Source organism: Capra hircus, chromosome 2, assembly GCF_001704415.2.
Source record: "Capra hircus breed San Clemente chromosome 2, ASM170441v1, whole genome shotgun sequence".
Taxonomy (NCBI): domain Eukaryota; kingdom Metazoa; phylum Chordata; class Mammalia; order Artiodactyla; family Bovidae; genus Capra; species Capra hircus.
Window position 1 is genome coordinate 80,047,772 of NC_030809.1, and position 27,125 is coordinate 80,074,896.

A 27,125-nucleotide genomic window follows, 5' to 3' on the forward strand; every position below is an offset into this window, starting at 1 on the left:
GACAAAATAGTGAAGTATATGCAGAGTTTTTGCCTGATGTCTTCAATCATTCTAAGGAGAAATAGATATAGTTATATGCTAAGATGACTGTACAAAATATACTTAACAAAAGAAAGTCTGGAATAACAACTTGAGGGCAAAACTCGGCTTCAAAAGAAATGCAAGCGAAAACTAAAGATTGATAAGTTAGCAGCAAGAGGCCTGTTAAATTGAACTTCATAAATCAATAATAGTCCAGGCACAAGATGTTTTCTAGAATAAAGTGAAGCACTGGACTTATTATAAATATGATGGGAAGAAATCATATTATTCAAACAAACCCATTTCCTGTGTATCTGTAATATTTCATAACATTCAAATTATATTTGTTCCTACCTTCAAAATAATTACATATAGTCCAACAATTGATCAGGTTTATTTTTTCCATTGAGGGTATACTGATTCACTGCTTTATTATAAAGTATAAATGAAAAAGATATTTTTTAAATGTCATTGCATTAGTCAGTCTTAGTCATTCAGTCATGTCTGATTCTTTGTGACCCTATGGACTATAGCTCACCAGGCTCCTCTGTCCAAGGAATTCTCCAGGTAAGAATACTGGAGTGAGTTGCTATTCCCTTCTCCAGGGGATCTTTCTGACCTAGGGATTGAACCAGAGTCTCCTGAATTGCAGGCAGATTCTTTATCATCTGAACCACCCTCACACTGGAAAAGGAACTTTTATATTAAAGTTTACAGGTATGATGTGGACACACTAAATTGACTCATGTGTTTTATGCTTGGAACTAAACAAAATTATACCTTCCCTCAACATTCTTAATGTGTACTGGCAAGTGTCCATGAATGTGCAGTTGTAGGCAAGAGAATGTACAGGACAAGTCAGATCCAACTCAAATATTTTCTAAAACATCTAGCTTTTCCAGTATTTTGTCATTATTGTTTATTCTCTCTTTCACTTATAGTTCTAGTCTTTAAATTTTTATTATAACTTTTTGTAAAATCTGTTAAACCTATTTTCTTATATGCTTGATATTTTTGGTTATTTGTTTCTGCAATACTTATATGTGTATATGTAACAGGTAGCACACATACATACATATATAATGCAGCATAATCTTTGAAATTTAGGAAATATAACTCTCCCATACATTATGTTAATGACAGAGTAATATATTTTAATTGTGGTGTCAGTTTCCTTATCTGTAAAATGGAGGAAGTAATATCACTCTGGGCTTCCCTGCTGACTCAGTGGTAAAGAATCTGCCTGCCAATGCAGGAGACTTGGGTTCAATCCCTGAGTCAGGAAGATACTCTGGAGAAGAAAATGTGTGCATGTGTGTGTGCAGTTGCTTCAGTCGTGTCCTGCTCTTTGCAACCCTATGGTCTGTAGTCCACCAGGCTCCTCTGTCCTAGGATTCCCTAGGCAAGAATGCTGGAGTGGGTTGCCACGCCCTCCTCCAGGGGATCCTGCTAACGCAGGGATCAAACCCACATCCCCTGCATTGTAGGTGGATTCTTTACCCCTGAGCCAACTGGGTAGCCCAGGAAATGGCAAACATTTCCATACTCTTGACTGGGAAATACAATGGTCAGAAGAGCCTGGTGGGCTAAAGTCCATTGGGTATAAGAGAGTCAGACATGATTTAGTCATTAAAAGGCAACAAAAACACTCTAATTTAAAGTTTGTTATAAACTTTTAAACAGAGTGAAAGAGGACTCACTGGTAAATTCTGAGCAAAGAAGTTACTGCCACTTAGATTTGAGAAGGACCATTAGGCTGTGACATGAAGAATAGACTGTAGGAATACAAGGATAGAAGATGGTAATCCACAATCCTGAAATGTTGGCAAGAGTGATTACACTCAGACTAGGGTGGAAACAATGAAAACTGGGAGAAGTAGGTAAAGCATAAATGTATTTTGAAGCCAAAGGTAACAGGATTTCTGGTATACTGAATATAGGATATGTGAGAGGGATACCAAAAGTGTCATATTTTCTCTTTGAAATTCATCTCAAGATTTTCCCCTAGTAATAGAAACTCAGCTTATTTAATTGAAACTATTAATAGAAACTCAGATTGTAGAATTTTAATTAGATTGTAGAGTTTGGTTTTCCAAATGGAAAAATGGAACTTTCAATTATACAGGTAGACATACTTATCTGTAACTTAAAAAAGAAGAAGGAAAAAATTTGGGATGAACATGTGGCTATAACAATTATAAATACATAAATAGAGACTGAAGCTTTAGAAATACTGAAGAACAAGGTTGGCTATCAGATGGTTACTTCATTCACCAAAAAAAAAAAACTGACTTCTAAACACATAACAGTTTTAGGGAAGAACTTTAAATGAATAATCTAGAAAAGCACTGGTGTACTCATTTGGATTTACACACGCATTAAAGAACTGCATAAGGACTTCCCTGGTGGTCCATTGGTTAAGAATCACCTTCCGATGCAGAGTACAAGGGTTTGACCCCTGATCCGGAAAGATTCCACATACCTGGGAGCAACTAAACCCATGCGCCATACCTACTGAAGCCCAGGCACCCTTGAGTCCCTGCGATTAGAAGCCAACCACACTGCAAGTAGAGAGTAGTCCCCACTTGCCTCATCTAAAGAAAGTCTGCAGGTAGCAATGAAGACTCAGTGCAGCCATAAATAAATAAATACACATAATAAATGTAAGCCTATCAAATATGTACTGAAATACACAGGACAAAGTGAAAACAAACTTTTCCTTCCACTTAGGTAAGATACTGAATTTATTTCAAACATTATGATTACAAATAAATATTAATATCAATGTACAGATTTTTCTTTTAATGAAACTTTGGAAAAGTCACCTAAAATCCCCAAATATATGTAAATGTTAAACGTACCCTTTTTCTGGGTGCAAAGCTATAGATCTTGGTTGATCCAGGCCTTGGGAAATAATTACATAACGAAAAGAGCCATTGAGTCTTGCAACTTCAATTAAGTTGAAACCATGATCTGTCCAATATATGTTACCTAGAAGAAATACAGAAATGTTAATAATTGTGAGAAAAATTATTTATTAATTATAGCTAAAATTAACTTTCTGAACATTCACATAACCATAAAGAAATCATTTACCTCCTACATTCTTTTTTAATAGGTACACTAAGCAGAAAGCTATAAATAAACTAATATGTAAATGCTTCTTAATCTCACACATCTGTTCTTTAACCCATATAATACTTTCGTGTGTTAAAAGTAAATGGAAACTTCTCTCACGTGAAAAAGAGCTCTATTTTCACTTTCTACTGACTTCAGGCAAAAGACAACTTCTAATACTTTTTTATCAGCCTCATGGGACTCAGGTGAGTTGAGCAAAGTTAATACTACATAATCTACTTCTACATAAAAACACGTATACAAAGGCTCAAAAGTATTAGAAAGAGTGTAACCAAAAGCAAACGAGACCATCTATCCCTGTGGCTAGAAGTACAAACAAATAGAAACCTGTGATGACTCAGAAACAGAATTTTTATGAAGCATATTGAGCCCCTAACAATATAGGCTTAAAACGAAAACAGAAAGCCATGGATTTTACCAGCAATCCAGTCAATGGCTATTCCTTCCACTCTTCCCAAACCATTGGTAATGATGTCTTCTTTCCAAGTTTGATCTCTTTTAGCTCGGCTAATTTTATTGAAGCCCATGTCTGTCCAGTAGATGGTATCATTTTCTATTGATAAAACAAACAAACATACATACACTATAGAATGTATTGATATATGTATTTGTTGTTATTCAGTTACAAGTTTTGTCCAACTCTTTGAACATGGACTGAAGCAAGCCAGACTTCCCTGTCCTTCACTATCTCCCAGAGTTTGGTCAAACTCATGTCCATTGAGTTGGTGATGCCATCAAACCATTTAACCGTCTGTTGTTCCCTTCTCCTCCTGCCCTCAATTTTTTCTAGCATCAGGAATATATGTATTAGGAGCACATTGCATCAGCATTTTGAGTGTTATCTTCCTGGGTGTACTAGAGTATAAATGTTCTTCATTAAAATTTACTAATAAAAATGGTAAGAATGATATTAAAACCACATGGGAAAACCTAGTCAAATATGTTTTCTAAAGCATTTTTAAAATATATATGCAAAGAGCCTACTACATCCTTTTAATTTTTTTTTCATTTTCCTATTCATTTAAACTCATAAATACTTATCTCCCATGAATTTACAATTTTGATATCATATCATATTATTTTGGACCACAGTGCTTCTAGAAACATCTGTTCTAATGTCATATGATAAGAATACTACTGGAGATAATCAACAAAGTCTCAAAGTAGAGAGAGAATGGAAAGAAACAGGATATTTCAATTATGTCAAGGGTATTTTAAACATAAGGTTATTCAAAATGTGTAAAGCCTTAAAAGTACCTTATCATCCAATTATTCCTTCTGAGGTACTAGTTTCCCAAATGTCAACTACAAATCCTATGCATTCTTTTTCAAACTCTCATTGTAAAAATGGGCTTACGAACACTTGAAGAATGGCTCTGTGCTATCATAGAGTCTTTAAATAACAGTGCTTTTTGAATATTTGAATGAAAAATGTGTCTGAAGACTATAAATGAAATATATGTGCATGCATATGCATAAAGGGTAGCAATTATGGATCAATGATGTTAAATACAGCTACCAGAAAGACACTGGGGACAAATCATTACATAATAAATTTGCTACCAACTAAGTAAGTTTTTGTGTTGTGACCTACATGGCTAATGAAGAAAAAATCCTTTAAGACCAATATAATTTCCATCTGGCATAGTGACAGGCTATGGAAATAAAGAAAAAGCAATTAGTATAAAAAAGCCATTTATCAGTAAGTTTGGGGGTTCTGCTTCAAATGAAATATAGTCTAAATTCTATTACCTATCTGGGGAAAAATTCCAAACAGCCCCTGTTTGCAACAATGGTTTAGTCAGATACATGCTTGAATCAGAGCAGAGATACCATTTTCATATACATATCTGGAAAGTAAGGACTTGTTTCATCTGTCCCATTTTGTCAAAGTATCCGTTGATATGTTTTTATGATTGAAGGAATGAACTGATCAACAAAAATAAGCACTGCTGTTGCTGCTGCTAAGTTGCTTCCGTCATGTCCGTCTCTGTGCGACCCCATAGACGGCAGCCCACCAGGCTCCCCCATCCCTGGGATTCTCCAGGCAAGAACACTGGAGTGGGTTGCCATTTCCTTCTCCAAAAAATATGCAAAATAAGCCCTACTTTTGCATAAATACTTAAGTGTTATACGAAGAGCCCCACTCTCTTCTGCAAACATTAGACCCATATCGCCACTTACTTATTTTGTATCTTCACTGGAATATAAGAAAAGGCATTTCTGACTGTAAAAGACAAATTTTGGATTTCTACCTGAAACATGCTTCTCTTGCAGTCTTCCACGTGGCAGCTCCCCTTGCCATGGTGATATGATGAAGGTCACCTCCATCCTTTGTTTCTTGGGTTAAAAACCTTATGCTGTCAATAATTTTTTCTCATACTTCACATCTAATTCATCACCAACTACTCTCATCTTCAATCTATTACCAAATATTTTAGCTCTTTTTATTCTTTAAAGTCATATCCATCACCATTCTCATACTGTCTAGTTAGAATGTAATCCAAGTCATTATTACCTCCTACCCGAAGTACTGCAAAAGACTCTAACTTAAGTCCAACTTCCACTTTGGTCTCAGGTCTCCCTTTCCTCATGAGCCTTTTCTCCACTGAGGGCCCACCGTCACCCTATTCAAATTCAGTAAGATAATTTCTCTACTCTTAATTCAGTGTGATAATAATTTTCCATCTCATTTAAGGTAAAAGTAAAGCTCCTTCCCAAGACCTTCCTTCATGATCCACCCACACCCTTCAACTCTCTCTCATCTGTTATCCTTCCACTCTCCCGGCTTTAGTAACAAGAACTTCCTCTCCCTAAAACAAACCAAATCCTGTTCGGTCTAAATTTCTTTCCATCACTTTTTCTTCTGCTTGGGATGTTCTTTCACTAGCTATTTGCATGATTCTGTCATAGCTCAAATATTTCCCGTCTTACTCAAACTTGCCCTGACTACTCTACAGAAATTATTTCCTTGTCATGCTCCATTTCCCTTACAGCATGTATTGCTGTCAAGCACATTACATACTTACTGGTTTGTTTGTTTAGCATCTGTCTTGTCTCACAGAAATATAATCCCTTTGAGGGCTGGGACTTAATTTTGTTCACTGTCTTGTCCTTGGCACTTAGAATAGTGCCTAGTATATACTAAGGTCAGAGTAAATGTCTGATGAACAAATGAATTAATGTGATGTGTAATACAAAGACTGATTGAAAGGAGGCACAACTAAGGGAGACAAAGCTTGTACATGAGAAACTTAATAAAGTAAGGAACAGAAGGTATGCACATTGAAAAATTACTAACAGTTGATAATAGTATAGTTTGAACAGCATATTAGTAGTAAAGATAAGAGGCTTTAAATTTTTTTTTTTTTTTTTTTTTTTGGCCACACCACATGCGGGATCTTAGTTCCCTCACCAGGGATCAAACCTATGCCCCATGCATCGGAACCACTGAGTCTTAACCACCAGACTGCCAGGGAAGTCCTAAGACAAGTGTTTTTATGGGTTCAAAAGAGACACTGACAACAATCTTCACAGATATTAGCATAAAAAAAGACACTAAATATGTAGTTAACCCTTACTTTTTCCTATTATTCTCTAATAGCTTTGCCAGCCCTGCAGAATTTTTTTCAGTATAACCACAAAGCATTCTTTCACACATACACCATATTATCTTGCACATACTTTATTATTATATTGACTTGAAACTGCATCTCTGCATTTCTTCTTGGAAATTGTCTGAGATATGTGATAAGTAGGGATGAAAATTGACTCAGTATTTACCAAAAGAGTTACATGTGCAGTAGATACCTCATGAATATTCAATATATGAATAATAGATTAATTTGTAACACTGAGACCATCTCTAAATGGTCAAATCCACTGGATTAGAGCATTGAATAACTGAGATGATGTGATCTATTAAGGAGGACCAAGAGGACAGAAGATTTAAATCACCGTTCATACCCAATTCTCTTTTCCTTATATTAACATATATATTGTATGCCTCTACACTCTAAGTGGGGTAATTTTACTAAGACATAAGAATATGTAGTCTAATACCCAGGAATATAACTAAATAAACATAAGTGACATCGAGAATGTTTTAATTAGTAATAGAATCAGGCAGAAATATGACAAAATCTTATGACAAACTTGAAAGATATAAAGTGGAAATACATATAAAGATAGAAAATGATGAAAGACTATCATAACTACACTCCAATACTTATTCTAAAATATGATTTTTTAACTCTAATTATGTTTGTTCAACAAATACTTATACATAATACTTAGCAAATGCTAAGCATCCATGTAGGCATAGAAGTACAGTGGTGAACACATAGATTTTACTCCTGAAATCATAGATTTCACTTCTGCAGCTGACTTTAAAATTAACTATCTTATGACATATAACAATAAGTAAAGTATAATACTTTATCTTTTGGGGCTCCAAAATCACTGCAGATGGTGATTGCAGCCATGAAATTAAAAGACTTACTCCTTGGAAGAAAAGTTATGACCAACCTAAATACCATATTGAAAAGCAGAGACATCACTTTGCCAACAAAAGTCCGTTTATTCAAGGCTATGGTTTTTCCAGTGGTCATATATGGATGCGAGAGAGTTGGACTGTGAAGAAAGCAGAGAGCCAAAGAACTGATCCTTCTGAACTGTGGTATTGGAGAAGACTCTTGAGAGTTCCTTGGACTGCAAGGAGATCCAACCAGTCCATTCTAAAGGAGATCAGCCCTGGGTGTTCTTTGGAAGGAATGATGCTAAAACTGAAACTCCAGTACTTAGGCCACCTCATGCAAAGAGTTGACTCATTGGAAAAGACTCTGATGCTGGGAGGGATTGAGGGTAGGAGGAAAAGGGGACAACAGAGGATGAGATGGCTGGATGGCATCACCGACTCTATGGACGTGAGTTTGAGTGAACTCTGGGAGATGGTGATGGACAGGGAGGCCTGGTGTGCTACAATTCATGGGGTCACAGAGTCAGACATGACTAAGTGACTGAACTGAACTGAACTGAAAGTATAATATAACTAAAAAACTGGAAAGTAAAATTTGTAATGTAAGGTAATAACAATTATAGTGGTCTATTTTCTTATGACTAATTAATACTATTGGTCACCTATCATTAACACACTAGATTTCATGTTATATTCTCATCCATGTCTTATAACAGACATACAGTGTCATTTCTGTTAGGTACACAAACACAGGTAGAACTGCTGAGTCATAGGACAACTTTAGTAAGTAGGGCCTACTTTAATATGCATTATCTGAAATAATTTTCCCCCAAATAAGAATCTACTCTATAGACTTTCTATAACTATTGTTGGGCTCCACCACCCACTCCATATATGGCTGGCTCAACCACAAAGACCTCCTAGGACAGATAAACATGCAAGAAATTCTAAAATTCCTCTGATTTCCAGGAACTAGCCACCAAGATTATCTACCTTGTTTCATAGCATTTACCTTACTGAATAAAAAGCAAGTGACTAGAGTAGTATGTTTAGTTGAATAAGTCAGACATGGAAAAACAAATACTCAATGTTAAAATCACAAACACATGAAATCTAAAAAAAAAAATGTATATAATAAACAGAAACAGACTCACAGATATAGAAAACGAATTAGTGGTTACCAGCTGGGGAGAAGTTGGTGGGGAAGGGCAAGTAGGGGTTTGAGATTAAGAGAAACTACTATGTATAAAATACATTAAGTAACAAAGATATATTTACAGCATAGGGAAATATTTAGCCATTATTTTGTAATAACTTTAAATGAAGTATGATATATGAAAAAATTGAATCACTATGCTGTATACCTGAAACTAATATAATATTTTAAATCAACTATATGTCAATAAATATAAATAAAAATATGTAAATATATGGGCATGGCTATATTTCAATAAAATTTTATTTACAAAAAAAATTACTTAATGACATTAGATACTAAAATTTACAACTTTGATGAGCTCAGTTTACCTACCCAATTTTTTTTGTTTCCATTCTGTTGGACCCATTATACTCTATCCTATACATTGAAAGTAAGGATGATTGTGCTCAATCCCCAAAGTTAACTTATGGAAAATTCTATAAAATGTATATGCTGGGGCTGCCTTGGTAGCTCAGTGGTAAAGAATCTGCCTGCCAACACAGGAGACACAGGTCTGAGAAGGCAGGGCAACTCAGCTTGTGGGCCACAGCTACTGAGTCTGTGCTCTAGAGCCTGGGAGCCACAACTACTGAGCCCCTGTACCACAACTACTGAAGCCTACGTGCCCTAGAACCTCGTGTTCTGCAGTCAGAGAAGCCACCACCACCACCATGAGAAGCCCGCACAGGTGCCGCTAGAGAGTAGCCCCTGCTTACTGCAACTAGAGAAAAGTCCATGCAGCAACGAAGACCCAGCACAGCCAAAACAAATAAATAACAACAACAAAAATCTGTTCTGGTTTCCTGATAAACTTCAAGCTTGGGTTCTAGAGAATTTTTTACCTGTGGCTATTCAACAATTTTCACCAGCTACCCTCTTTATTATCTTATAGAGAAAGCTGCCAGGACTTTGTTGTTACATTTTTAACTTTTGTTGTTATATACAAACAAGATTCATCTGTATGGAGCCAATACAATCCTTGGTATCAATGCTTATAGTGAACTTGCACTGTAACTGACGTTTGGAATCAACATGAACAATGTTCCTCACTCCAAACACCAACGCTTGCTTGGACTTTATCTGCTACCACTTTCATATGAGTTGGTTGCAGACACATTTCTCATTTAAAAGTCAAATATAAGCATTCTCCATGTGTTTGTTAGCTTTTAAATTAAAAACAATGGTTTTTTTTTTGTTTTTTTTTTTTTGCTACTTATCAGCAGTGAGCTTAACAGATACACCCAGAAACAAATTGCTTCCACATTTGCAAAGGCTGCTTTAAGGCCACACAATCCATTAATTCCTCTAGTTTAAGTAAAGCAATGGTCTCCAAACTGATGTTCATTCTAAAACTTTGACAGATATGGCAGTTCCCGCTAATTCAAACTCTGGCCTTTTACTCTTTCAATAACCACCTTCTCTTACTTTTGTAAGAAGAGACTTTATGCTATTACTCTGCATTTCCCAGTCATTCTGTGTCTTAATGTAATATTTTGTTTCTGTTCTGTGTCATTTCAGTCCAGATTCAGGACACAGCTTTTTCCCTTAATCCATGTCTTAGTGGTGCAGATAAGAGTCTGTCTGGAATGCAGGAGACCTGGGTTCAGTCTCTGGGTTGGGAAGATCCCCTGGAGAAGGAAATGGCACCCCACTCCAGTACTCTTGCCTGGAAAATCCCATGGACAGAGGAGCCTGTTAGGCTACAATCCATGGGGTCGCAAAGAGTCGGACAAGACTGAGCAACTTCACTTTCGTTTTCACTTTCATATCTTACTCTCTCACCTACATTTATACACAGAACTGTATATACAAACTTGCAATACAGACAGTCCAGTAGAATTCACAGAAGCATGAGATACAAAAATTTATTATCACAACATAAAGATTTTAAGCTGAAAATTAAACATCTTTTTCTAAAAGATCTCCTAGCCACGCCCACCACACGGTTTGTTTTCCCAGTGGTAGCTTCATATTCAGCCCTAGACATGTCTTATTCTCAGCTTCTTCTCTTGTCTCATTTTATCATTCCCTCCTCTTTCTGATTAGCCACTTTTCAGAAAGAAACTATCTCTAATCACTACCCCCTTTCTCAGCAATAGGTCTGCCTTTAAATAATCTATTTTTTTTGGTTCTTAAATGAGTACCCATTAGAATTGCCTGGGGAAGTTTTCAAAGAATACTGAAGATGCAACCACACCTCAGAGATTTTTAAATTGCTTAGTATAGGGTAGTGTGCAGGTTGAGGATTACTAGTTAACCTGTAAAAGGCACAGATAAGAAGAAAAACAGTTATTTAACAGGGTGTACTATCTTGAGAAGGAAATTTCTGTTATAAAATGTTACTCGCACCCCACCACATCCCATCCTAACCTCCATTACAATCTTGTTATTAATGAGTCATTGCCAAAGGGATTTTAAAGGAGAGAAGGGGGAGACAAGAACTTGAATATTATATTCAAGAATATTATAGCCTCCAGCATATTATACTATAGCTTTTGGGGTGACATTTTTTCCCTCCAGTTTAGGGAGGACTTTAACTTGAAAAAATTATTTAAAAAAAAACTTGTTCAGTTGATCCTGATTGGCCAGTGGCCCCAGATATGTTAGAAATTACTGTTCTTCACTCTGCCTGATTCAAGTCAAATTATAAGGCAGTTCATAGGAAGATTACTTTGTTTTGATCTTTCTCCATTCCCAATAAGCTGTTTTTCATTGAGCTGTTTGTGTTCTATACCAGAAGTATGTATTTTTGCTTGAATTTTTAAAAATTATACAGACATTGTGAACCCTGAAACTTTCTCTTCCTGTACCAGTTGTTAGAAATATGAAAGTTAAATTTGCTGCCCACTTCTACCAAAATTCTATAGAATTTTACGTGATTTTATCTCTCATTTCATGTTATTTTTTTCCTTAATTTTTCTCTTAGCACTCATTTTTTTCTGTCTTAACTGTTCATCTTATTTCAGTTTCTACATTTTTAGGAATCTCCATAAAATAATTTTTATAATCGGATGTTATATACAGTATATATTATATATAACAGATTTTAACACAAATCATAATGTTATAGACAAGTCACATCAGAGTTGCGTATACACACTGTAGGGAATGACTAAGAAAATCCAAAGCAATGTAAGGAAACGTTAACATTGTGGTTTTGACTTTTTTGTCCCTTTTCCTTTTAAAATTTCTATTTGGGTATATATTTCTTAGTGTATTCTTTATAAGTGAATAATTTTTAATAAAATGACACATTTTAAGTGAAATCTTTTTGGTTAACTAGTAAGTTGTCTGACAAAAATGGAAGGTTTAAATGGAAGGCTTAGTACTACCCAAGCAGCTGCTACTTTCCAGTCATGCCCTGTTTCTGGCACACTCTGCGTCATGGTGTACCACATGAAACCTCTGGAGCAAACTATGATATTATAGAAAGTGGGAGGAAAGCAAGGTCAAAGTCAAGGTCATTAGAAAAGATTTCATGGAAGAAGTGAGGCTTTGACTAATCTTTGAAGAGCGGGTAACGTTCGGATTAGGAGAGATACACAATATAGTTCCTAGAAACCTAGTTCAGAGAAAGAAACAATTTAATAAATAGGCTCATCTTTGTTAATAGGAGGGAGGGACAACAAAATTATTTCAGGAAGAATCATGAACCTAATTGATGATGACAGCCAGTTCTGATACTTGGGAACAGATAAGAATTAAGATGTACTTTCTAGTCTTTCGTAACTTTGAATCATTTCTTCAAACATTTTGCAGGTTAAAAGTGACCCAAGTTCTTAATATTCCATATTAAAAGGGATTCAACAGTAAAGTGCTAATGAATTACATTTGTTTCTTCTATTTTGAGAAAGGCAAATCAATACAAACCCTAATGGGCAATTTCCCTACAGCAACAAATCAGTAAGAAGTTCATCTTGTGAGTAAATAAAATCTGCAAGACTTCAGAGTTTCTAGATAGTTCAATTCCCTTAAGATACAATGTTATGAAACCTTAGATAATGTACATTCTCTTTTAAATTACTCTTTTATCAAATAAGAAATATATGCCTGTTGAGCTTTTGTGTCCTGAATGAAATCTGCGTTAAACATACTCATTATAAAAGCAATTCCATTTTCAGGTGTTGAACTGTTTCCTCTCAGGGTAACAAAAAAAATCTTTCACATTTTCTTAAACATTCGCTGTTTTATCTCTTTAAAGCAATAGCCAATGTGCTGTTTTTCATATGCATTAAGTTAGTTTTCACAGCCCTGTGTGCTTAATTTTGACTTTCAGGTAGCATACAAGAACTCAAACGTGCTGTCACTCTCCCGTCTTTTTTCAGATAAGAAGAGGACCGATAGTAGCTGCAAGGAGAAATTGTTATAATTCTGTTTTAGACATCCAAAACAAAACTGTAAAATTGAGACAGCATGTTGAGTAGATATACCTTCAGGGGATACCCACTCAGACATTTTTTCAGGAAATCATCATCCTACTCAGAAAACACTAACGTTCTGTATCACTTTTAACTTTGAATAGGGAAAAGGCAGAAATCTTGTTCTTCAAATGTTTGGTTTCTATATTCTACCTCAAATTAGTTAAATCAGACAAAGATGGAGTATAAACCTTAAAAACAGAGGATTTCCCAGCAAATATATCTGGAGGTTTTTTGTTTTCTTTGTTACTTCTGGTGAAAAAAAAAAAAAAATCCTTAAGAAGTTTACTAGAGAAAGCAATGTAGCATAATAATTAACAGCTTGCACAATGTGGTTGGAGTTCCTGAGTTATAGATCTCAGCTGTATTACTTAGAGGCATTTTAAAGTTCCTTAATCTTTCTGTTCAGTTTCCCAGTATGTAAATTGAGACTAATAAAGTGGCTATGAGGATAAGTAAATAAATGCTTTGTTAAAGTATGTAATGCCTAGTGCATAATATATATAATCAACTATTAAAATTAAAAATACACACTGTATGATATAACAAAATGAAATGTATACTAACTAGTTGGATCTTCCGTGGAAGTCTGGTGGGTTCAGATTCCACACTTCTACTGTAGGGGGCATGGTTAGATCCCTGGTCAGGGAACTAAGATCTCATATGCCAAATAAAAAGTATAATAATAAATTTGACAATTGTGTATACTTTTGAAGTTTTAATGTGATTTGAGTTTAATATACCATCATCTTTATAAATGTAAAATTATAGAAAATATTCTGATTCTCCTCTGAAAGTGAAAGTGAAGTCGCTCAGTCGTGTCCAACTCTTTGCGACCCCATGGATTGTAGCCTACCAAGCTCCTCCATCCATGGGATTTTCCAGACAAGAATACTGGAGTGGGTTGCCATTTCCTTCTCCAGGAGATCTTCCAGACCCAGGGATTGAACCTGGGTCTCCCGCATTGTAGGCAGATGCTTTATAAAATGACAAATATATAAATTACTATCATAAAATTTAAAAATCAAAGAAATTAAAAAAACGGTGCAAAATTTCTTCAAGATAAACATTTGGCATTGCTATATATTTCCAAAGTCACTAGCAATTAATTATTTATAATAAAAATTAATATTGATTTGGATATAGAGTGACCTTTTCAGAAGGCAAAGTTATGTTTACTATTAAAAGTGATACAGAAAATTTGCTCTAAAGATTAGTTGAAGTTCTCAGTGTTTATTGTACTTAAAGGACTGGCCAAAAACATTTTTTTTTTCAAATTTGGAAAGAGTTATTATTAACACTATTAAAGAATCAATAAAATTTCTGTCCTCAATAGTTGTCTTAAATATCTCTGCATACCATATAATTCAGAAGGGGTGGATGAATAAGAATCTTAATATATAATTATTTTTTCCATTGACTTTACTGTTATTTAATCATAGCTAACATGATAAAACATAGTATATAAATGTGCTCTGAGCTTTCAGAAAAAATCACAATGATTCTATTTTTGTAAACAAATTCCTGATAAACATTTTTTTAACTGTATATTGATGCTTTTTATTCCAGGATAATTGTTTCATAAAGGGATGCCAAAGTGACCAAGATTTGTTCAATCTTCCCAAAGAATCAGTCACCCTCTTGTAAGTACTTAGTAGCCACAAACATCACCTATCATTTTACAGTAAGTCGCAGTTGTCTCTCAACTTGTATGGAGAGTACATTGAAATTAAGGTTCCATGTTATCTTTCTAGTTAGCTCCTCAGAATCCAGTACATTACTTTGGACTGCGACTGCTGCTGCTGCTGCTGCTAAGTCACTTCAGTCGTGTCCAACTCTGTGCAACCCCAAAGATGACAGCCCACCAGGCTTCCCCTTTCCTGGGATTCTCCAGGCAAGAACACTAGAGTGGGTTGCCATTTTCTTCTCCAAGGCATGAAAGTGGAAAGTGAAAATTGAAAGTGAAGTCGCTCAGTCGTGTCCGACTCTTGGCGACCCCATGGACTGCAGCCCACCAGGCTCCTCCATCCATGGGATTTTCCAGGCAAGAGTACTGGAGTGGGGTGCCAGCGCCTTCTCCGACTTTGGACTATATAGATATAAAAGTTCAGTGAATGAATAACCTAGCATGAATTCATGCCATGAAACAATTCAAATTCAACATGTCAGAACATAAACCAGAACCGGGCTTCCCTGTTTGCTCAGTGGTAAAGAATCCTCCTGCCAATGCAAGAGACATGGATGAGAGCCCTGATCAGGGAGAACTGCACATGCTAAGAAGCAGCTAGGCCCGTGTGCCGCAACTATTGAGCCTGCACTCTAGAGCCTGGGCTACAGCTACTGAGCCCACACATTCTAGAGCCTGTGCTTGCAACAAGAGAAGCCACTGCAGTAAGAAGCCTATGTACTGCAACTGGAGAATGACCCAGTTTGCTGCAACTAAAGAAAAACCTGCCCAGAAACAAAGACCCAGCACAGTAATAAATAAATAAGTACTATTATTAAAAACAAACAAACTTACAGAGCAGCCCTAAATCCAGTCTTTGCTCTCTCTCTGTTGATGAAGAACATACTCCCCATCACCCAAAGATCTGAAAGTTGTCCTTGATCCCATCTGTATTTATTTATGTCACCATCACATCCCATCAGTCACCAAGTCCTGCAGGTTTTGATTCTTATTTTGTTTTTCGACCTGCATGTACCACTACAGTCTCATTCAGGTCTTTACTATCTCTCTTCTGAATGACTGCAACAGCCTCCTAAATGGTTTCCTTCCTACAGTTTTATCTTCCTAAAACTTATTTTCACAAATATCTTAGGTAAAATGCAAATCAGGTCTTCTCACATACCATTGTTCATGTTCCTAGATTTCTCACAACTTAAGATGAAGTTCAGATTACTTAGTAAGTCATATGAGACCATCTATGATCAAGAACAGTGGCCTCCAACCTTTTCTGATGCTTAAAATAATTTGATTAGTCTCTCTTTCTCCCTCTTTCTCTCTATGTGTGTATATGTATATTTATATATTTTATATGTAAATATCATATATAAACCCATTATACATGTACACATATATGAAACATGCATATAAATATAAATTTTTAAAGGTCAAGAAAAATTAAATACAAACACTTGTAATATGTTTTTACCCTATATTTGACTAGACTGTTAGTTACAGAGCATGCACCTTGCTTCCCTCTTGGAAAAGACTCAGCCCATAGCACACCTCCTGCCTCAGGTTGACCCCTGTGTTACCACCATGTTTGCAGTTACCCTTACTCCCTGTGCACACAGCCATCATATCACTTCTCTGTGCTTTTTCTCATGTCATTTCTTCTGTATCTCATTACCCAGAAAACTATTATTCAGATGTTAAGACCCATGCTTTCCTCCTCCAGGAAGACTTCTCAATTATCCTATTTTAAATCATCGTCCTCCTTGTTGCTTACCTCCGTAGCGGTGCTTTACTCAGAGTATTGCATAGCTTACTTGTATGTATTTTCCTTTCCAGTAGATTGAAACTGAGTTTTGCTCATCGTGGATTCACAATGCCTATCTCTAGCTTTCTATAAATGGTAATTGAATACACTAAGTCTCCTAGATATGAACCTTCAAGTTATGAATTTTCAAAGATGTGAACATGCCAGCTATTGTACTGTACCACTGTACTTTTCAAGGTACTGTAAGATTAACTTTTTTTTATGATTTTTTGTATTTTTTTTTTGTTTTTAATGTATTATTTGTGTGGAAACGATTGCAAACCTATTACAGTAAAGTACCAAATAGACAATTTTGTTGGCTGGTACCTAGCCTAACTTTGTTGGACTTACAAAGAAATTGGACTTATGAACATACTCTCAGAAATGACCTCATTCATGTGTAGGGGACTTACTGTACATGTTGTATTCAGTTAACAACAATGCAAATAGAATAAAGTAAATGGTTTAAAAAGAAATTAAAAGCAGAGTATCATCTAGAGTAAAGGAGGGTAAGAGAAGACATAATTTGCTTAGATGATAATTTCCTGAGGTAGTAATATTTTAGCTGACTGTTGAATTTGGAAGATTTTATGATAATAAAATATATCACAAAGCTCTAATCTTTAACACAATTTAATTGGATGACACAATTGTCTACCCATTTAGGAAACTGTGAAGCTGCAGAAATTTCAGCAACATTTTACCAGAATTATTAACCATGAATTTTGCATTTTAAAAATAAAGAAATAGTTTAAAAAAACACAAATAAAACCTTAACACAAACAAAGTATTTATATGAACTAGGCTTTCAAGGGTGCATTTTAGAAATAATCTTATTCTTGGTCTTAGCAGAATGAGGAAAAAGTTTGCTAAAAATAGTCTTGAAGCAACTTGGGCAAGGGAATGATTTTTCACCTCAATTAAACCAAACTCATGCTGACGAGAGGTTAAAGATTATGTTAGAAAACTAACTCTGATGAAACAGAAAACAATTAAAAAGATCCCATATCAGCTTGCATTATCAATTAAATGAAGAAGATGTAATTTAATAAGAAACAATAATAAGGTAGGCTCAGACATTCTTAAAAAATTAATATGTACTATCAGTGAGATAAAGAAAAACAAGACTCTTTAGGACATTTTAATTCAGTGAGAATACAAATGAAATAGTTTTAGAAAGTTAGTGACAGAACATCTTAAGAAGGGTAGATCAAGGACAAAGACTTTTTCTGAAGTAGCAAATGTGAAATATTTCCCATTATCAAAGAAGAGATATAATAATTCTCTATATATGTATGTTACGTGTGTGTGTGTGTGTGTGTGTGTGTGTGTGTGTGTATCCTTTCCTTCTGCTATACTACCTTGAGCTCAAGTCTTAGATCTTAAAAGAAAAACTGTGACAGACTAGTAGATAATTGGATAGGCGTCTACAAAAGGAAACTCTAGTGCTTCAGGAAATGTAGTGAGTGACTAAGTGGATCTGCCTTCTTTCTTTGGATGTCAAATTGAATGAATGCATGTATGAAGGATGCCTTTCTATAAATCCTACACTATATGTTGTATTTTATTTCTATTTTCCCAATGTATTAAATATGATGATTAGATCATAAAGTTAAATAGTAAAATATCCATAAAAAGCTTTGTACAAGAAAGTCCAAAGCTTTATCCATACAAGCCACAAATTAGAAACATACAAGACATTCATCAATGGAAGAATAGATAAACAGAATATAGTATATTCACACAACGGGAAAGGAACTCACTACTAAGACATGCACGGATGTGATGGCATGAAGTGAAAGAAAGACACAGAAGAATATATAGTGTGTGATTCTATTTAAATAAAATTCTAAAAGTGGCAAAACTAACCTACGGTGATAAAAATCAGATTGCTTCTGAGGATAGTACATTAAGAATTAAAAGATGAAACAAATACTCTCAATGACCCCCTGGAGGACTGTGTTTTCCTTTCCTGGAACTCTGGATTCTGTAGGGTTGGAGCTCCTGGTTGCAAAGGGATACACTTTTGTCAAACGACCCCTGCAAGGGTCTCAATTGAACTACAAGCTATACCAGAGACTCTGCACTTCTTGTGTCTAGAGGATCACTAGATGAAAAGCTAAGTCTCCAAACCAGCCTGGACTTTTGACTCTGAGCAGCATGAGGAAGTGCAACTGTTCTCATACCATGCAGCCAGTAAGGAGTATATGTGAAATCTGGGTCATTCACTCAGGAGCCTTCTAGTACTCTCCCCAAAAAGACACATCCAGCAACCCCAGTCTGAGAACTATGACCAAGGATTCAGACCCTTCAGAAACTAAGGTTCAGTTCACACCATCAGATAAGCCCCCGACCCTATCTGGATTGCAAAGAGAATCAAAGATTGGATTATTGCTGCCAGGTCACTCATATAGCCAAGAAAGTAGAAGATAAGAAGGCAAGTTCTACCCAAATCTGAAGGAATTTACTTCTCTGTCAGTTTGGCGCGCAGGGCTGCAGCCCACTGACCTCACTAGTTCAACATATCAACACACTTCTATCTTAAGGCTTACTGTCCTCTGCTTTCCAGTGAATCTGCACAGGATTCTCATTTCTTTCACTTCAGCTAAAACTCACCTCTCCACGTTTTTCTTGAACACATGATCTAAAATAGCAGCTGCTTTAAATCTTCCACTCTTTACAGCTGCTTTTCCTCCTTAGCGCTCATCACTGTCTGACATCAAATTATATTGGGGAGGGGAATGAGTGTTTGTGATCTAGTTTTCCCACTAGGATATAAGCTCCACGTGAACAGAGATGCTGTCAGTTTTGTTTCTGCTGCACCTTCAGTCTGTAAAAGAGTTTGGCACAGTGTAGGTGCTCAAGATTGTTGGGCCACTGAAACTGGCCAATGGATAACAGCACAATTCAATAATAATATCATACTTCAAATTATTAGCTGCTTAAAAAGAATAAGGTCAAATATATCATTGTTTTTCAAACTAAAATGTACTATTACAGTGAAAGTGAAGTTGCTCAGTCGTGTCCGACTCTTTGCGACTCCATGGACTGTAGCCCACCAGGCTCCTGAGTCCATGGAATTTTCCAGCCAAGATTACTGGAGTGGGTTGCCATTTCCTTCTCCAGGGGATCTTCCCAACCCAGGGATCAAACCCGGGTCTCCTGCATGGCAGGCAGATGCTTTACCGTCTGAGCCACCGTAGGAAAAAATAATCAGCCAAGGGACAGACTGTTCACTTTCACTAAGAAAATTCTTGGAAGCCAACATGAATATGAAAACTTTTACCCCACATTTTACATTTATTTCATGGTATTCTTTTTAAAGCACCCTATAAAAAAGATGACTCAAATGTAAAAGAAAAATATGTAAAACTACTTTAAGGAATTAAAGGTCAACCCCTTCAAAAGTGATCAGCTCTACTGAATTTAAAGTCAACAAGCCAATGCCTAATTGGTCAATTTCTATTACTGAAATTCTTTTAAGAAAAACAACAACACATTTTTGTTTTTCTGTTGTATTTTACAATAGAAGAAGAATCTAATCTGATCCAGCAGTTTTTTAACTTTTAAAAAATTACTATAAAATTGCTCTCTACTTTCAAATTAATACAGAGCATTCATTCATTTTATTAAAATTATTACTATCCTGAAACAATTTACAAAATGGCTGAAAATTATTTTTTAATACTTTCAACTTTGAGAGTTCACTCTCCCTTTTCTTCCTCTCTCATTTTTGTCCTTCATCAGAATTGCTCCATTTAATTATTTTAATTAAATAAAGTACTCTGTTCCTGAACTCAAATACTCCATTGCCCGAACTTCCCCTACTTCCTTTCCAAGGCAAAAGCCATTTGGTTATCTTCAGCATGAAAAATCTGTCTGTGAAAAATCTATCTTTTTACAGTGACTATATAATTTATCTCTTATAATTTACCTCTTCAGACTCAAAGTATTAAGTAATCAAATAAACTATTTACTGTTTAGCAGAGGGAATATTGTTAAGGTGGAAAGAAAACTGAGCTTCAGAGGCAGTAGGGAAGTGAATATTTGGGCACCATACTGTATCAGATATGGGACTTTGAACAAATTATTTAACCTTTCTGAAGTCTGAGTTAAAAATCCTTTAAATGAGAATAAAGCCTATCACACAGGATTGTTCTGAGGTTTTATGATATTGTGGGAAGTTGTCCAGCCTTGGGTTAATATATGGTTCATGATACGGTTGGTAAGTAAACACTTGAATAGGCCTTCTGGAGATACTGGTGCCTTTCTGCTCTATCAATGAAAGTACTCTGTTAAAGATACTCTTCAGCACTTCTCCAATTCCCCTACATATAAACTCCCTTTTTTCTTTTCTATTTGTAGAATTCACAAAAAGAGCAATAAATGAAGGTGGCTGTCTTTCCTAAAAGTAGAAAAACTGAAACAAAAAAAAATAAATCTAAGTAAAAATGTAGTAAAAATTATTAATAAATTATTTTACCTTATATTGAATAAAATTGTAGCTTTGCTAAGCAGGTGAATATGTAGGCTTCTTACCTTATTATTTTATTTTATGAGTCACCTAGATTGTAATCATTAAAACCCATTTAACTTGAATCATCGTTGAAATATTCCAATGCTCAGGGCACTGATAATAACCTGGAAATAATCAAGTTATTTTTCACAAGGTTAACTTGTAATTAATTCTGTATTTTATTGTGATTATCCTGAATTTGCAAATGCACACAGGAGAGTCATGTTTTTTATTTTCTGAATTTGAGCGTTTAATTTCTCACCGCATGCATTTAAGGACAGGTTTGTATATTACTGATTATTTGTTAGAGCTTTTTAGTCAGATTTTTGCCAGCAGCAGGCAAAATGAAGCCATTTTATGCAACATGATAAAAGGAAAGTGTTTCAGCCTTTAGTTTCAAGGTAAAGCTCTGTTCATTAACAACAAAGAAGAGGCTGTGGTAGCAAGCAGGAAGAAAAAAATAAAAAACCTACTACTTCCTTTCAAACAGCCTTATGAAAAGTTAAGCAAAATCTAATAACACATCCAAACATATTAAATAAAAAAGGAATGATGAAGTAGAATTATTAAGAATTATTAAGATGAAGGAGAAGCTATGGTGAAGTAGAATTATTAAGCTCAATCAGAACACTATTATCTGTCACCAACTCTGTCACTCACAGATGGGCATTTTTGGACAAGTCACTTCAACAGTCTGGGCTTCTGTGCCAGTTTCTAAGGTGGTATAATAAATCATTCCAGAACTTTGGGGCTGAAAACCACAGTATTGCTTATGAACCTGCCATAGGAGCAAGGCTCAGCAGGGGCAGTGTTTCCTGCTCTGATGTCTCTACTCTGCTTGCCATGAGCTGGGGTGAGCAGAATGCTAGAGAATGTAATCATTTGAAACCTTGCTTGCTTGTCTATCTGGGAAAACTCAAAACAGCCAGACCTGGTGCAGAGTTCCTTAGGTGTGTCTCTGTTTCTATGAAGTCTGTCAGCATAATGGCCATTTTGAAACAAAACTTCTTTACTTTACATGAAAAATAATCAATTTGGATTAGATAAGCTCTAAAGTCTCTCATCTCAGACTCTGGTAAATCTCTGATTAAATGAAAACAGAAATAATTTAAAAGTGATCTGAGACAGCTGGCATAATGTTAACACATTGGGATGGAGAAGAACTTCAGAGAGTAAGTAACTCTGGAAGTGTGTAAAGCATCTAAATCAGCAAATGAGCACCATTTTCAGAATTAAGGATTATGTGCAATTGCAAATGCAGGACTATTTTCTTAGGGAGCAATTTCCAGGACAGAGGGCAAGTTGATTGTTCCAGGCCATTTAGTCTTTCTGTTCAAAAACATAATTATCATGGCTCATTTAAAATTTGAACACCTGATGTGAAATCAAGAGCTGTCAACACATTACTACTGCTAAGATTTTTAAAAAGCCCTAGGAGTATTTATCTATATTTCAGTATATTGTCAATCCATACAAAATTTTGAATCATAATAATATAATGATGTTTTTTATGTCCATCCTGATACCATAAATTCCATTTGAAACTGTCTAAAAGAACTAATGTTACCAGTGGGAAACTGTCTTTAACAACAAAAATTAGCTGGCCTGGACATCTGGAGACTATATAATCAATTACAGGAGTACAGTGAAACAAAGCATGGGGAATCCTCTAAGGATAAATGGCAGGAATTCAACCAGAAACAGAGGTGTAAAAAAGTGAGCCAATCCATCCTGATTTCAAGTTTTATACTTGTTTTAATGCATAATGAGTTATTTTGATATTATTCTGTATTCACAAACCACAATTGATAAATGAAAAATGTTTTACAATTGCTTCAGTAATTGATGACTTTCTAGTATGGGGAAGTTTGTTAAACAAAGCATGGACACTTGTCATTACTTATTTCTTGCCACAGATTCATATGCATTTTATCAGTTGACAAACTTAAATTCAAAAAGGGTAAAGCTTGCAAGATCATATCATTTATTAATCTTAACCTTGTTATTTATATGTGTAGTGACAAAGGGACTCTAGTATTTCACACAGAAGGAAAATGACACAAATGCAAAAGGAATTTCCAGATTAAATTTCTCAATCATTCCTAAAGTGTGACAGTAAATGTGAAAAGACTTTCAATGTCTAAGTTACCTTAAATAAACAGTTCTTAGGCATCCTGAACTGTCTCTTAAGGATGGGGCATAGTTTCCCAGTAAACTGAAACCCTTTTAGACATCCAGTCTGTGATCTGAATGTAAAAAAGACAAAGCCAAACAAAAAGCCAATGTTTGCCTACACAGTTTAACTTTTTGGCATACATTATGTGCAAGTGAAAACTCTACATAAAGTGTCTGAAAGCAGAATAAAACCCAATTTTCAAAGTTGAAGAAATAAATGTTCAAAATCCTTTTAACAATGACCATGGCTCTTAATTTTTCCACCATTTATTTTAGTATATTTTGAAATATTTTAGCTTTAAATTCCATGCAAATTTTGTATTTCATTCTTTGACACCTGAGTTGATATAAATATATAATTAATATTCTAAGAACTATTTTTCCCCAGAAAATCTTCAAGTAGAATTCATGCCAAGTAACTGAGCCATGATCTCATGATTTCATGTTTCTCCTGAAATATCAGACACATAGGCCTGATAATTAATATTTAAATCCCAATTTGAGGAGACAGCACTTCCCTTAATAAAATCAAGCTTCGATGTTTCCAAATTTGTCACTAAAAAGATTTATATTTGGAGAAAGATGCCTAAACTTTCCTCTTGGCCCCGAGATTCATTTTCCTGTTTGGAATATGTCTATCATTAAAGCTGCTACCACTGTTGAGTTCTCAGGAAAATCGTTGCAAAACACAGCAGAATATACTAATGCTCATAGAGAGATACACAGGAGCAACAGCAGCAGCAGCAGCGCTTTGTTATGAATAGCAACTACTCATCTGAATAGTGTTCTATAATTAAGAACACTAAACAGCCACTGAATGATCAGGACTCTACTAAATCTAATGATCAAAAACAACAAGTTAAAATGTCATATTTTAGTATTTATTCTATAAAGGGTGATGTTTATTTATATATTTGTTTGTTCCAGAATGATTGTATATTATACAAACATATCAAATCCTGTTTATAACAGACAATTTTTTAGGACAATTTTAGGTTCATAGTAAAACTGAGTGGAAGATGCAGAGATTTTCCATACATCACCTGTCTCCACATACACACAGCCTTTCTCACTATCAAAATCCCACACTGGAATGATGTATTTGTTACAGTTAAGGAAGCTACAGTGACACATCATTTTCTCTAAAAGTTCACAACTTACATTAGGAATCACTCTTGGTATTGTATATTCCACAGGTTTGTCAAGGGCGTAATGATATGTGTCCACTATTATTGCATTATACAGAATAGTTTCACTACCCTAAAAATTCTCTATGTCCCACCTATTCATCCCCACCTCACCTCTACCCCCTCCCAATTGCTGATCTTTCACTGTCTTCATACTTTTGCCTTTTCTAAAATAGCGTATATATCTCAAATTATTTTTTAGTTATGGTTTTGAAATAAAGTAGTCATAGAAACATTTTTCCATTACAGATAAAATTTTAAGTGTAACAAAATATTTATACTTAATTTTCAGCTAAATCTATTATAATTTTCTTTTCTGCAGCTAAACAACAATATAATCTTTGTGCATTCATTTAATGACTGGGTAAATTCTACTTCAAAATCTTGTTTCACTCTGGTAAACAAGACATCAATTCGTGAAAAAAAAATTAAATTAAGTTTGAGCCACTTGTTTTCATATTTTTTGCACAAATTATACAGAAACACTCTGTCAGTAAGAGTTTGAACAATGCTATTGATTGATGCACACTTGAAAAATAAGTGCCAAGAATTCTAGTCTCAGAATGGTGACATGAGCATAGTGGGTCCAACTTCCAGGGAAACAAGCAAAACTGGTAAAAATTAATTTTAAAAAAGTTCAAAATCTCCCAAGATTAATGTAAGGGTATATGGTAAATACAGAAAAAATTTTTTTAAGAATTTCTTAATCTTAGTAGGAACAGTCCCTCTTATCCTGTCCCAATTCAGCTTGGTGGAAACTCTACTACTGCCAGAATTGTGTAGGAAGATGGGGTTCTCCTCGGCTCCTAATAAGAAGTCTTCCCAGGGAAGACAGGACACCAGCATTTCTTATACCCTCCAAATCCAAGTTGCAGACACTAAACTCTTGGTGATTCAGCAGAAAGCTCAGGGCCTCCCTAACTGACCCAGCCCCCAGCTGTAGGGGGCAAGTTCTTCCTCAGGACAGGAAGACTAGGAACACTGTGATCTTAACTGCCCTTACTTCACTTTGCTGCTGGAGCAGAAGTTCCATGCCAAGAGAGACAAGCCAGAGACTACCACCCTCTCTCGTACCAGGATTAGTGACATGCAGATTTTATTCAGAATGAGAACCAGTCCTTAAGAGTAGAGTACTCCAAAACTCTCCCCAAAGCAATTGCCTTTATTTGAACACTATGGACAAGTTCAACTCTAAGTCTGCTATCAAAAGCAACAAAGACTTTTGTTGTAAATAATTAAGAGAAGGATTTAGCTTATGAAAGCTACAAGCTAAACTATGGGCAAGCTAGTTGCCCAAACAAAACCATGAAAAGAGACATCAAAACTTTTATATCTGGAAATATATTATGTAGTACACCATATCATCAGAGCAAATAAGAAAAGGTACAAGATCATCTCAAGAAACCGAGAAAAAACACTGAACCAAATCCAACACTCCTTTATGATAAACAAATTCAACAAGTTAGGAATAGATTAAGAATATCGACAAAATGAAAGCAGTAAAAACAGCTCACATCATGAAATTAGTTAATGTATCGATATTGGATGTTTCCCTTAATAGCAAGAACAAGACAAGAATGTCTTCATACTACAGATGTTAGGCAGGGAAATTAGGCCAAAAAAAAAGAAGAAAGAGGAGAGGAAGAGGAAGATGAGAAGGAAGAGGAGAATAAAAATAAGTAAATAAATAATAAAATAAAAAGAAGAAATACTAGGTAGAAGTTGAAAAAAAAGCATCCATACTAAAAGTAAAGAAGCATGCTAACTCATAAAAGGAATGTCATTATATACAGCAAATACTAAGGAATCTAGTTAAAAATCTATTACAACTAATAATATTATGTAGTATAATATAGGATACAATACAGGATCAATATACAAAATCAATGTTATTTTTATACATTTATAATGAATAATCCAAAAATAAAATCAATAAATTTCCTTTCAGTAGCATACAAAAAGGAATAAAGTTAACAAAACAAATATGAAACATATCATTCAGCATCACAGTAATCCAAATCTGTGCCCTACCATTATTGCTGAAAAAGCCAAATCAAACAGTTCTATGAAGACCTACAAGACCTTCTAAAACTGACACCAAAGGAAGAAAAAAAAAGTCCTTTGCATCAAAAAGAATTGGAATGCAAAAGTAGGAAGATAAGAGATACCTAGAGTAACAGGCAAGTTTGGTCTTGGAGTATAAAATGAAGCAGGGAGAAGACTAACAAAGTTTTGCCAAGAGAGTGTACTGGTCATAGCAAACACTCTCATCCAACAACACAAGAGACAAGTCTACACATGGACATCACCAGATGGTCAACAATGAAATCAGATTGATTACATTCTTTGCAGCTGAAGATGCACAAGCTCTATACAATCAGCAAAATCAAGACCTGGACATGACTGTGGTGCTGATCACCAGCTCCTTATTGCAAAATTCAGACTTAAAGAAAGTAGTGAAAATCAGTAAGCCATTCAGGTATAACCTAAATCAAATCGCTTAGGGTAATACA

General features: G+C 35.2%; 1 protein-coding gene across 1 annotated transcript in view; it reads right to left on the reverse strand.

Moving 5' to 3' along the window:
* LRP1B (LDL receptor related protein 1B) overlaps window positions 1-27,125 on the reverse strand; it is a 2,198,408-nt gene that overhangs the window by 602,399 nt on the left and 1,568,884 nt on the right. The window contains 2 exon segments of the mRNA XM_018062463.1: window positions 2,883-3,012; window positions 3,578-3,712. Of these exon segments, the coding sequence (XP_017917952.1) occupies window positions 2,883-3,012; window positions 3,578-3,712 (265 nt within the window).